This window comes from Mesoplodon densirostris, chromosome 14, assembly GCF_025265405.1.
Source record: "Mesoplodon densirostris isolate mMesDen1 chromosome 14, mMesDen1 primary haplotype, whole genome shotgun sequence".
Taxonomy (NCBI): Eukaryota; Metazoa; Chordata; class Mammalia; order Artiodactyla; family Ziphiidae; genus Mesoplodon; species Mesoplodon densirostris.
In genome coordinates, this window is record NC_082674.1 from 61,079,730 (window position 1) to 61,092,774 (window position 13,045).

The 13,045-nt window shown below is 46.2% G+C and overlaps 1 protein-coding gene across 23 annotated transcripts in view; it reads left to right on the forward strand.

Annotated features, from left to right (window-relative positions):
* The window catches only part of DYSF (dysferlin), a 239,464-nt gene that overhangs the window by 80,862 nt on the left and 145,557 nt on the right, over positions 1-13,045 (forward strand). For all 23 annotated transcript variants that reach the window (XM_060117344.1, XM_060117350.1, XM_060117352.1 and 20 more), the window contains 3 exons: positions 3,941-4,009; positions 4,137-4,180; positions 7,721-7,803. In XM_060117344.1, the coding sequence (XP_059973327.1) occupies positions 3,941-4,009; positions 4,137-4,180; positions 7,721-7,803 (196 nt within the window). The remainder of the gene's footprint in view (positions 1-3,940; positions 4,010-4,136; positions 4,181-7,720; positions 7,804-13,045) is intronic.

Consider the following 13,045-nt stretch of genomic DNA (forward strand, 5'->3'; position numbering starts at 1 on the left):
ACTCGCTAAAATTTATTTGTAACCCAACATTAATCCTTATGGTGCTTTGGCGATCATTTGCAAAGCTGTGAACAATTTGAGTGAGCTGAGGTTCATGTTGCCAGCTGAGCAGAAACAATGGGATTCCCTTCTTGTTTCAGCTCTCATGGTGTAAGTGTGTCCTTTTCCTCGTCTATTTAGTGTCATGCTTTTTGCATTTTTTGTGCTTTTTGCTGGTGATTTCAGTGTTTACAGTGGCTCCCGTGTGTTGTGCTGAAATGCTGTCTAGTATTTCTGTGTAAGAAGGCTGTGATGTGTCTTATAGAGAAACTATATATTAGGTAAGCTTCATTCAGGCATGAGTGAGAGTGCTGTTGGCTGTGAGTTCACTGTTAATGAATCCACAATATATAATAAAAAAACGGTGTTTTGAAACAGAAACACACATAAAACAAGGTTATTGGTGAATTGACAAAAAAATGTTGTGACAGGGGCTTGCAGGAACCTAACCCTGTATTTCTCTTAGGAGCAATACTTCAGTGTTCATCAGCTCATGTTCTTGGTGACTTACAATGTGTAGTTAGAACGTGTAACTACCGCCAGTAATGAGAATCCACTCTATCTGTGTGGTTTGGTAAAGTGCTTTTATCACTTAACATTTCCTTAGGTTATTAAATAGTCTTTGAAATCAATTTTTTGATGGCTTTGATGGCTGCATAATATTCCATGAGATGATATAACATAAATTTTAATCGATTTTTGGATTTTTCTTTTTTGCAATTTTCCTCTTTTATGAACAACTCTGTGACAAACATCAGTGTGCAGGACTCTGTCTACACTCTGATTGGTTTTCCATAGGAAAGTTTCTAGAACTGGGTCAGAGGGCATGCTTATTTTTAAGTATTTGATACAGGTGGCTCAATAGCCCTCCAGAAAGGGTGTAATAAATACACTCCATCAGGAAGGGAAAGAGGGTAAAAAATAAGAAGGCTCAGAGAGGAGGCGGCGGAGGGGGAGAGGAAGCTTGGTGCTGCCTTGGCTGAGTGCGGGGAGTGAAGCAGGGTGTGGGAAGGCAGCTGGGGATTTCTAGGGCCAGAGGCAGTGCTGGCCTAGGTGGGGGGAACCTGCTGTGTTCAGGCTCCCAAACCCACATCTCGGTGGCTCTCTCACGGGGAGCCCCCAAGGGCAGCCCGGAGGAAGTGATTGCTGGGGAGGCCTTCGACTGCCTGTGGCAGGGCTGGGGGAGGGTGGGGACAACCTGTGCCTTCTTGTCCAGGGAACTGAGTGATGTTGCCAGGGTCTCTCAGCTGTGTCTGATTAACAAGTCTTCCCTCCCTCCCTTCCTCCCTTCCTTCCTTCCTTTCTTCCTATTTTAAACTTTTGTTCATCTAAGTTTTGAATTAGGTAATACATTTATTATGCCCACCATATACATTTTTTTAATTGGAGTATAATTGCTTTACAATGGTGTGTTAGTTTCTGCTTTATAACAAAGTGAATCAGTTATACATATACATATGTTCCCATATCTCTTCCCTCTTGCGTCTCCCTCCCTCCCAACCTCCCTATCCCACCCCGCTAGGTGGTCACAAAGCACCGAGCTGATCTCCCTGTGCGATGCGGCTGCTTCCCACTAGCTGTCTATTTTACGTTTGGTAGTGTGTATATGTCCATGCCACTCTCTCACTTCATCCCAGCTTACCCTTCCCCCTCCCCGTGTCCTCAAGTCCATTCTCTAGTAGGTCTGTGTCTTTATTCCCGTCCTGCCCCTAGGTTCTTCATGACCTTTTTTTTTCTTAAATTCCATATATATGTGTTAGCATACGTTATTTGTCTTTCTCTTTCTGACTTACTTCACTGTGTATGACAGACTCTAGGTCTATCCACCTCATTACAAATAGCTCAGTTTCGTTTCTTTTTATGGCTGAGTAATATTCCATTGTATATATGTGCCACATCTTCTTTATCCATTCATTCAATGATGGACACTTAGGTTGTTTCCATCTCCGGGCTATTGTAAATAGAGCTGCAATGAACATTTTGGTACATGACTTTTTGAATTATGGTTTTCTCAGAGTATATGCCCAGTAGTGGGATTGCTGGGTCATATGGTAGTTCTATTTGTAGTTTCTTAAGGAACCTCCATACTGTTCTCCATAGTGCCCACCATATACATTTATGCATCCATCATTTTGCATCATTCTGGCTTAACTATGCATATGCTGCACACATCTGACCATAACTTCTTACCTTTTACCCCTTTAACACAAACGGTTGCACATGACACTCACTGTTCTGAACCTTGCTTTTTTCACTTAATAATATAACTTGGAAGTTGTTTCATATCACAGAGCTCTTTCATTCTTCTAGGGCTACATAGTGCTCCATTCTGTGGATGGATCACACTTTATCTAATCTGTCCTCTGTTGGTGGACACATGGGTTGTTCCACGTCCTCCCTAGTTGGAGCCATGCTGCTGTGAATAACCTCGTACACGTGTTCTTCTGCACACGTGCAAGTCTCTCTGTAGGATACTGTCTAGAGGTAGAACTGGTAGGTCAGAGGGCATTTGCATGTGTAATTTTGAACGATAGTGGCCAATTGCCCTTTGGAGGGGTTGAGCTGTTCTCTTTTCCCACCAGCAAAATCCTAGCGTGCAGTTTTCCCATTGCCTTGCCAAGAGAAGGCTGTCAGGCTTTAGAGATTTTTGTGAATCTGATAGATGAGACGTGGTATCTCATTCATTTTGTTTTTGTTTCTTTTATTATGAGGGAGATTAAGCATCTTTGTGCTTTACAGCCCTTTGTGTATCCATTCCTGAGAACTGTGTGTCCCACTTTGCCTTTTGTTCCATCTGATTGTCGGATCTCTTCTTTCCTTACTCCTCTCTTTGCTCACACAAGGGCCAAATCCCAGCACCCATCCCTGCCCCCAGACTTTGCCTGGGCTCTTCTCACAGGGAGGAGGGGATGGTGGGCACAGGGGCTGGTACTGGGTGGATCAGGGATGGAGACAAAGTCCTGGCCCCTAGGGAGGCCACACCCTCATTTGATGGAGGGCCCAAAGCCCCCAGTCTGGTCAGGTGCTCATTAGATGAGAAAATGCATGTAAATGCTTCACACAATCAGGGCCCACAGCAAATGCTCTGAGGAAGGCTGCTCACTGTTTCCGTGTGTAGGACACACACACCTTCCAGGATCTGTATCTGAAGCAGAGTCTTCACTTGCTGCCCTGTGTGGGTACAGGATGCCCTGGGCTGGCTAAGGGACCTGGTGCCTCCCTGGGGACTCCCAGGGCGGAGTAGAACACACAAGCCGCTGGTTTGGATCTGGTTTCCACCTCTGCTAGGTTTCTTGTTTGTGGAAAGCCCAGTCTTATGAGCAGGGCTGATTGGAGGCAGACTGTGGCTTATGAGGTTTGTGTCTTCCCTGAATTTTCCTCTCTCAGATGCAGGTGCATGGCCCCCTGCCCTGGCCCTCCAGCTCCCCTTTCCTCTCCCCCTCCCTCCATCTCTAATCTCCTGGGTTCACAGTCTTCCAAAGGGGCAGGTGATCTGGGCTGATGGGCGAAGGGGATTGCCTCAGACTCTAGGACTCCTAGGAAAGCTGGTCTGGACGCAGGGCCCCATATTTAGGGTCATGGCCATAATGGGAGGTGAGGGAGGAGAATTTCCAGCCAGAGGTATGAGATAAGGAAGAAGGGCTGTGACATTCAAACAATCTATCCCTCTTAACTCCCTCCACCCCATGCCCCATTGGGTCTGATCTACCATTGAGCTTTGTCTCTAGAAAGATTCCCTGTGTCTGAGCCCACTGCACCAGGCTCCATGGCCCCCAGAGCCTTCTGCCCAGCCCAAAGCATGGCCAGCATGGCAGAGAATGGCTGCTGGCTGGTGTGGTGGTCTCCGAGGGAGCCCAGAGTCCCCTCAAAGCTCCATCCACTTGTGCTCTGTGTCCTCTAGCTCTGCAGCAAGATCCTGGAGAAGACGGCCAACCCTCAGTGGAACCAGAGCATCACAGTGCCTGCCATGGTGAGCCTCACCCCCATGAGCCCATCCCAGGAGGCCTGGGCTCCCAGCCTACCCAGTTCCCGCCCGCATCCCGGACTTCTGCTTCTTCAGAAGGACTCCACCCAACCCGTCTCTCTTCCCTCCTTAGTTTCCCTCCATGTGTGAGAAAATGAGGATTCGTGTCATAGACTGGTGAGTTCTGCATCCCGGGATCTTTAGAGGTGGCTGTTGTCAGGGGTCACTTGGTCCTTTGGTTTCCTTTTGTTCATTCTGCATGAAGTGGGAGAGTCTGTTTCAGGTGAGGTAGTTTCCTCTGGGGGAGGCCAGAGGAGGAGAGGGTGTGGGCTGTTGGGAAGCTTACAGCCCTGCTCGAGGGCAGCCAGGCGGGGCTGGAACAGCTCCAGGAAACCAGAGATCCCTGAGGCCAGGAGGGGACAGGAAGGCTTCCTGGAGGAGGTGAGGTTTTGGGAAGTTCAGGATGAAGGCATTCTAATGAAGAGAGGGTCATAAGCAGAGCATGGAAGCTGGAAAGAGCAGAGCTTCCAGGAGGGTGGGCTGTGATGCTCCAAGTGCTGGTAGGATGAAACGGGTCTCCAGGCTGGGGAAGTGGGTCTGGTTACCCAAGCAGGGGATGCCACTGCTGGCTTGCAGCAGGGGTGGGCAAGAGTCACACGGTCATCTTAGAAAATGAGTGTCTAACCCTTGCTGAGCGTCTATGTGCTCCAGGCCCTCCTCCCAGTGAGCACTTTACATGCGTGTCTCACCCGACGCTCACCTCGACTCCAGGCACGGCCCGACCTCACCTGACGCTCACCTTGACTCCAGGCACGGCCCGACCTTGCAGATGAGGGAGTAGGTTTGAATAGACTGAGTACCCTGTACGAGGGGACAGCTGGGAAGCAGCCGAGGCCAGGCTCGAACCAGCCTGTGCTCCCTCCGCCTGTGCACTTAACCACCGGGCCCTGCCGACCCCTCCGCGTTGAGCCTTCCCTCACGCCCGAGGGCTGTTAGGAGTCCCCACGCGCGATCTCCAGGACCTTCCCTACATCAGCCTTTCCCAAAAGAGAGAGTTGTCCTTTCTCTGCCCCCAAAAAGTCTTGGCTGTGCGGTTCCCGGCGTGTTGTCCTTTGGTCTCAGGCCCATGGCACCCCCAGCCAGGAGGATAATGAGAGACTAGGGAAAACCCCCAGGCCACAGAGCCATTAAAGTGTGCGCCAGGTCCCCAGCCCGAGAGAAGACAGCTTGGGAGAATTAGAGGAGAGGAAGGGAGTGCGAGGGGGGCGAGGAGGGAGAGGCCTCTGGGGCCCTGCCTGCCCGTATGCTCTGTGGGAGGTGCTTTGGGGGCAATGTGCTTTACGTCCAGAGCCATCCTTCACCTCGCTGTGTGCACGCGCGTGTGTGCGCTGGGTGCGTGCCTGTGCGTGGCAGTGTGCGTGGATGCACACGGGCGTGCGCGCACAAGGGCGCCGCGTCCCCTGTGTTGTGGACGGCCTCACCCGAGTCCGTGTGAGCCGTGTGAGGCATCGGCATACTGTACAATCCAAACACATTACCGAATCTGGTGGCTGCCTCTCTGGTTTAGGCTGAAGTGGCATTTTTATTGTGAGTCTATTTTCAGACTTGCTGTATTTTCCAAAAGCAACCCCAAGCCCCAAAACCCAACTCTTGGCCAGAAGGCATTCTGTTGCTGCAAGTTCCTATCCAGAAAAGTGCTTTCTTCCCAGAAAACTCAGATAAACTTGTGTTATTACCTGAATCCTAGAAATACGATATGGTTCATATGGCCTTTTCTCTGTAACTTAATCTTCCTTTCAGTTCTCAAAGAATTTCTTTCATTAAAAGACAAAACCTCCCAAACTACCCCCTCCCCCCGCCAAAAAAAAACCTGACACAAAATCTCTCTCCTCCCATTCTCTTTCCCTTCTCACCAGATTCAGGTAAGACCAGAGGTGAGAAAACCTATTCCTCTCCAAGGGCTGGTCTTTTCTAGGGGTTGGTCATGAAGGCAGTTTAAAAGTGTCATCAACCGTCAATTATCTGGTATTGATAATCTTACTGTAAAATGTTTAAGGGAATTTTTACTTTCCAGTTCATATTAATGTCATTCACCAGGAAAAGGAATACAGATCTGTGCTGACAATTCACTCTTCCTAATGTAGCCCCCGCCCTGAGAGAAAACTTTAAAGCTTAATCACCTCCCTCGGAAATACAGAGAGGAAGGAAGGGAGCAGCAGAGATCTGGTATCTCATGGCTTTAAGATTTAAAAGAGAAATGAAATTGCCATGCCCAGGCGGGTCTTTCACAATGGGGCGCGTGGATGTCATCTCCTGAAGGCTCCTGTGGCCAAAGGATGCACAGCAGGGAGAGAGGGCCTACTGGGCCCCAAGAGGAGTGAAGATGCACGTGGGGAACCTTCTGGAAGGAGATAGATCCTGCCCCATCCAGCGTTTCTCAGTCTCAGCACTATGACATTTTTGGACCGGAAAAGTCTTTGCAGTGGGTGACTGTCCTGTGCACTGTAGGATGTTTGGCTACAACCATGGCCTCTCTCTACCACTCCCCTCCATACCAAAAATGTTTCCAGAGGTTACCAAATGTCCTGGGGTCAAAATCACTGGATTGAGAACTCTAGGTCTAGCCTGGCAAGGAAGCAGCAGGTTGCTGCAAGCGTAGCTCTGGTTTCCATGTCAGGCATATTCTGCTCAAATCCCAGCTTTGCTATCCTGCCTACCTCAGCTTCTTCATCTGAAGTTGGGGCTAATTGCAGAACCTGCCTCAGGGCCAACGTGAGGATTAAATGAGCCAAGTCACGTGTGGGCGTTAGCACACTGCTTGGCTCTCAGGAGGCGTCCAATAAATGCTGGCTATTACTGTATGTGATTGTTAGGGGGGCAGGTGTGGGGCACAGAGGAAGGGTCTGCACAAGACAGTCAGTCCTCAAGCTTCTCCCCATGGTCCCCTATGCCGGCTGGGGAGGGGAGAGGCCTTCTTCTGGGAGGCAGGACAGGCCCCGTATTGTAGACAGAAGCCACGTGGGCCACGGCGCGAGCACTGGACCTGGAGTCTGGACACCAGGGCTTTAGTTCTGGCTCTGCCCCTCCCTCCCAGGCTGACCTCGGGCAAGGACCTTCTGGCTCCAAGCCTCAGTTTCTTCATCCATGCAAAAGATATGTTAGTTAAGAGTACCTGTCCCTCGAGGCTGCTGTGAGGATCCTTGGAGATAAGGGGGTTTAAAAGTGCTTTGTCACATACAGAATCAGAAACAAAAAAGAGCTATGCATTAGCTACCATAAGCTAATTAAGACCATGTCCTTGGAGATAGTTTCTTGGAGATAGTTTCTTCCTCGTCATCTGGTTTTCTCCTTGGTCCGGGTATGTCTTGGCTCCTAGAGCCCTGCTCTCCCTGGGCCTGGGGGTCTGGCTCCCTGAGCGGCCTTCCTGCCTCCTGCCTCAGGTCTCCTCCCTTACAACCTGCAGCTGTGCCCACAGACCTCCAGCCTGGCCGATGGGATGCTGATGGTGGGGGGGATGGACTGGTCCCCCCTAGAGGAGTCTTGAGTAACACTTTCTTTCCAGTCTCTTCTTGCCTAGGATTACTAGGCCTCCATAACATACCCCGTGTGAAGACTGGGACCCCTAATGATGTATAACCGAGGTCGTTTCCTTCCTGGGTGGGCTGTGGTCTGCGATCCCCCTCCCCTGTTCACGCCCTTTCTGCCCCTTTGCTCTAGGGACCGCCTTACGCACAACGACATTGTGGCCACCACCTACCTGAGTATGTCGAAAATCTCTGCCTCTGGAGGAGAAATAGAAGGTATGTTCCCCCTTTGTGCTGCCCTCTGGCCCCCCATGCTCTCCCCTGTTCCACCCCTACTGTCTTGAGAGATTGTAGAAAAGGGAAGATTATAAGGTCTTTGCTGCCCATTTCCCAGGGAGAAGGACTCTGGCCAGTGAGAGAGATGGGTTTGCATTTAGGACTGGCCCCCTTCGGATGGGGGGATACACCACCGAATGGCATAGAGAGGATTCATTCCTGCAGATGATATTGGTGGCTGTGGCCACACCATCCACTGGGTTCTAGGTTGGCTGACTGTGTTCTAGCAGCTTCTGTTTTGAAATAGCTTTCACTGACCTGTGAACAAGTAGTTCATGATCATTTTGTACAATTTAAAAGAGATAGTCTGAAAGAACAATATAAAATTGTCACAAAATTATCCATAAGCCTACCCTCCCAGATAAGAGGTAAATATTAATATTCTGGGACCTGTTTGTCTGTATGTATGTATGTGGAAAACATTGCTTTGAAACAATTTTCAATTGTTTTGAAAATTGCTTTTTGTCACTTGGCAATACAACCTAGATGTTTTGTCATGTTATTAAATATTCTTCTACAATATAATTTTAAATGAATACACACATTCCATTGTGTGAATGCACCATAGTCCACATTAACTGAATGTTGAATAGTTAAGTGTTTTCTAATTTTTCCATGTTATAAACAGCTAACTTGATATTGAATATTTTTGTAGCTGAATGTTTATGTAATTCATGATTTTTCTTTTGCATAAATACCTAGAAGTGGAATTGCTGTGTTGAAAGATTCGAACATTTTAGGGACTTCCCTGGTGGTCCAGTAGCTAAGACTCCGTGCTCCCAATGCAGGGGGCCCAAGGTTCGATCCCTGGTCAGGGAACTAGATCCTACATGCCACAACTAAGCCCTGGCCCAGCCAAATAAATAAAATAAATAAATAAATAAATATTTTAAAAAGATTTGAACATTTTGAATCTTTTGGTATATATCAAAAGTGCCCTACAAAAAGACTGGACTAATTTACACTCTAATCACTCAAGCTTACTTTGCTGCACCCTCATCAACAAAATGCAAAATAATGGTATTTAAAAAGAATTTTGTCAATTTGTTGGGTGAATTTCATTGTTGCCTTAATTTTATTTCATTGATATCTGGTAAAGTTGACCACTGTAAATTTTAAAATATTTTAATAATTATCTTACACTTACAAATTATATATATTTATATACTTTTAAATATATTCTGTTGTAAATTGCCTATTGATGCTTTTGTCTATATTTTTGATGGTATGCTTGTCTTTTTCTCATTGTTTTTTTAAGAGTTGTGTATGTATGTGGAGGCTAATTTTCTCCCATCATATATGTTGTAAATAATTTTTGTCAGTCTTATTTTATCATTTAATAGTTTTTAACATATGGAAATTAAAAAATTTTACATAGCTAAATATATTAATCTTTTCCTTAGTGAATTAGGAAAGGGTTTAACATTACTTTTTTCAAAATTGTTCTTTGGTGATACCAATGCTATATATTGAATAATCTTTTCCCTGCGTTTTGAATTGCCACTTTTTCCATACTAAATTCCTAAATGTGTTCTTGGGCCTATTTCTTGATTTTCTATTATCTTTAATTGGTATGTCTGCTTATTACTTCTTAGGTTTTGGTATCTGGGCTATGCTGGCTCTGTAAAATTAATTGGAAAGATTTAAAGTCTTTTCTAACATCTGGAACAGTTTATATATCATAAGAATATAGTCTTTTGAGGGTTTGAAAGAATTCACCCATAAAACCATATGGGCTGGGTGCCCTTTTTGAGTGGGTGTTACACTCTCTCTTTAAAACCTTTTCAGTTTCTCCTGTGATCATTGGTATTTTTAGTTTGTTACTTTTACTATAGTTAATTTTGATAATCTACATTTTCCTAGAAAAACATTCATTACACTGAGGTCTTCTAATTTTTTTTACTTATAGTGTTGTGTGGAGTAATCTTTTATAATTTAAATAATTCTCTCTACTTTCTTACTTCTAATGAAATATGTTTGAATTTTCTTTTTTCTTGACTAGGCTTGTTAGAAGTTTTTTTTTTTCTCCCTGCTTTATTGGACTTTTCAAAGAATCTGCTTTTGGATTTAGATATTAATTCTAATGTTTTCTAATTTTTTATTCTCTCATCTTTCTACTCTTTAAATCTCTTTAGACTTATTTTATTGTTTCCTTTTTAACTTTCTAGTTAACTTCTTGTGTTTATTTTCAATATTTCTTATTTAAATAATGGAAGTATGGTTTCTGCTCCATATGTCATGCTTTTGGCCTTCAGCAAACCCCAAGGTTATATTTATCTCTATCTTTTACATTTAAATATTTAATCTATTTTGAATTTATCTTGGTGTGTTTTCTGAGACCGATTTGATTCCTTTGTAGGTAATCTTTTCTTTTTTTTCTGACTAGATGCTGTTTGTAGGAATGTCTCTTTTTCCTTGCAGTTTAAAAAATACCTTTGATCTGCCTAGGTGCAGGACTCTTTTCCTTGAAATTTGTCTGAGACATAGTGAATCCTTAAATCTGAGTTGAGGGATGATTTCATTTACTCTTACATTGTTTACCTGAGCAGCTGAAGGCAGGGTGTGGGAGGGGTAAGAGGGGAGCTCTGGAACCAGGCAACTTGAGAGAGTTGCTCCAGTCTCCTCCCACCAGTCCCAGCCTTGTAAGGTTCTTGTAAGGATCCAGTGAGATTATAAATGTTATATTCTGGTACATAATAAACCCCAAAGTAATGTCTGTTGTTTAGTATTGCTACTACTAGCTTTCAGCATCCCTAATCTGATTTTTCTTCCCACTGTACCAATTCTGCTTTTTACTGCTTCCTATGTGGTTTTAAACTGACTATTGCATTTTTAGTTTCTGGTCATGCCTTCTTTTCTCTCTGTCTTTCTTTTTTTTTTTTTTTGGTATGCGGGCCTCTCACTGTTGTGGCCTCCCCCGTTGCGGAGCACAGGCTCCGGACGCGCAGGCTCCGGACGCGCAGGCTCAGCGGCCATGGCTCACGGGCCCAGCCGCTCCGCGGCATATGGGATCCTCCCAGACCGGGGCGCGAACCCGTATCCCCTGCATCGGCAGGCGGACTCTCAACCACTGCGCCACCAGGGAGGCCCTGTCTTTCTTTTTATATTTTCCTTTTCCTCTTTGTTCTCTCCCTCAAGTTTTGTTTTGTTCCACAAAAACTATGTCTTCTTGCACTCTACTGAGGATTCCAAATCGTGTCCTGAGAATTTCAGGTGAACACTCTCTTGAATCTTACAGATGCTATTTCCTCCCTGTTTCCCTATACTGGTTGGCCCCCTGTTTTCCCCCTCCCCCTTTATTTACTCTCACAAGATATAGTCAGTGTTGATGTCTTTCCACAGACAGGATGTGTGGGTCTCTGTCCACCCATCTTCTCAGATCTTTATCTGGATGACAGGTTAGCATGCCCAGTTTCTGGAAGATTCCACCTAGCACTCTTGAAGTTGACCAATCCCTTCTAGATTCTCTGAAACATTAAAAAAAAAACCCTTTGAATTATAGAAAATTCAAACATACATAAAAGTAAAGAATTCTACAATGAACTCCCAGGTGCCCTCCCTCAGCTTTAACATCTAGCTGCTTTCTGTCATTCTGATTTCATCGTTGATACTTGTAATTGGTGGAATACACAAAAACTCCCTTCCAGAAGTCACTGCTATGTGGGTTCCTCCTGCCCCAGCCCCCACTTCCCAACTGTGGGAACTGCTGGTCCCAGGATGCGGTGCTTCTTCTGTGATTGCTGTTCCGAGAGTTGGATGTAGATGTAGAAAGATTGGAGGTGGGGGCAGTGTATCATGGGAGTGGGTGGGAGAGAGGGTATTCTGGGCTCCTCGTGGATCAGGACTCCTGGCATGGAAGGAACCTCTTCTCCAGTTTCCTGGCTGGTGCCATCCCTGTCTCTGAGTCCGAGGACAGACGCTGGTACAGCACAAAGTGCCCTTCTGACTGTTTTCCAACACCTGCTGTTTCATGAGGCTACAGCTGCGCCAGCTGTCAGACACCTAAGGGAGAGTTTAGATCCCTGTGCCCCCATCAGTCTTCATGTCTGGTGGTGATGTTGACCTTGATCTTCTCCAGGGTCATCATGAATATTTGAATAGGAACGTGAGAAAGATGTTTATTTGGACACTAGATGGCGCTCAGGCCATGGGCAACCCCGCGTGGTTCAGGGACCACTGGCTCCCACAGATTGTTTTGGGCTTAAATGAGAATCTTCTTGCCACCAGCTAACCGGTTTTAGATGTGCAGTTCAATGGCTTGATCTATGTAGCAATAAAAGAGTTAGACTTACTGCTCAAACTGGAGCTGTTCTTCTCAAGCTCTCTCTAGGCCTGGAAGGTTAGCCCTTGCCTCTCTCCCTGCCAAGTTTTCCCACTTGTCCTGAGGCCACCTCAGAATGTCACCCCAACCTTCAGATCTTTGTGTTTTTCTCCACACTGGGGTGTTCTAGAACATCTCTGTGATGCATGGCCCTTGATTTCCCCACTGCTCTAAAAACCCAAACTAAACCAAACTGTAAAAATGGGTTCTTTCTCTATATTCGCTGGCCTCACAGTTCACCAGATTATTTGATCCAACCAGGAGTTTTTGTTTTCGTGTTTTGTTTTTATTTCCAGCTAGGACAGGACCTAACACTAGCCTCTTAAGCACCTCTGCCCACAAGTTTGCCTGGGCACACTTAAGTATTCCTTGGACCCTGTGCTCCGAAACATTTAGTAAAAAATTTGTTTTTTAACAAGGAGTGCTTTTCTTAGAAGCTGCAGTACTTTCGAAAGGTAACAGGAACATGAGACCCATGAAACCTACACAGATTCTTTTATAACTTTGTACATACGAAAATCGTGCTACATAAATAGCACTCAGGCAGTTTTTTCCACAGCTACGAAATCCAAAGTTCGTTTCTTTTTGTCTTTGGAACGTAGATGATGAGGATTTCCCAGCAGTTCTTGGTTTCTCCTCCTGCCTGGCGCGGGCTGGTGTCAGGCAGCCAAGCCGTGGGCGTGGGAGATGGGCTGAGAGGCAGAGGGAGCGGCAGGGCTGGCCGCAGGTAGTGGCCTCAGCTTCTCCAGGAGTCGCGCGGTCCCGGGCTGGGAGGGCCTGCCCGCCAGCTTCCCCAGGTGAGGGAGCTGGGCTGGGGTGCTCAGGCTACAGAACTGGGAGCATTCATCTGTGTTTTGGGGC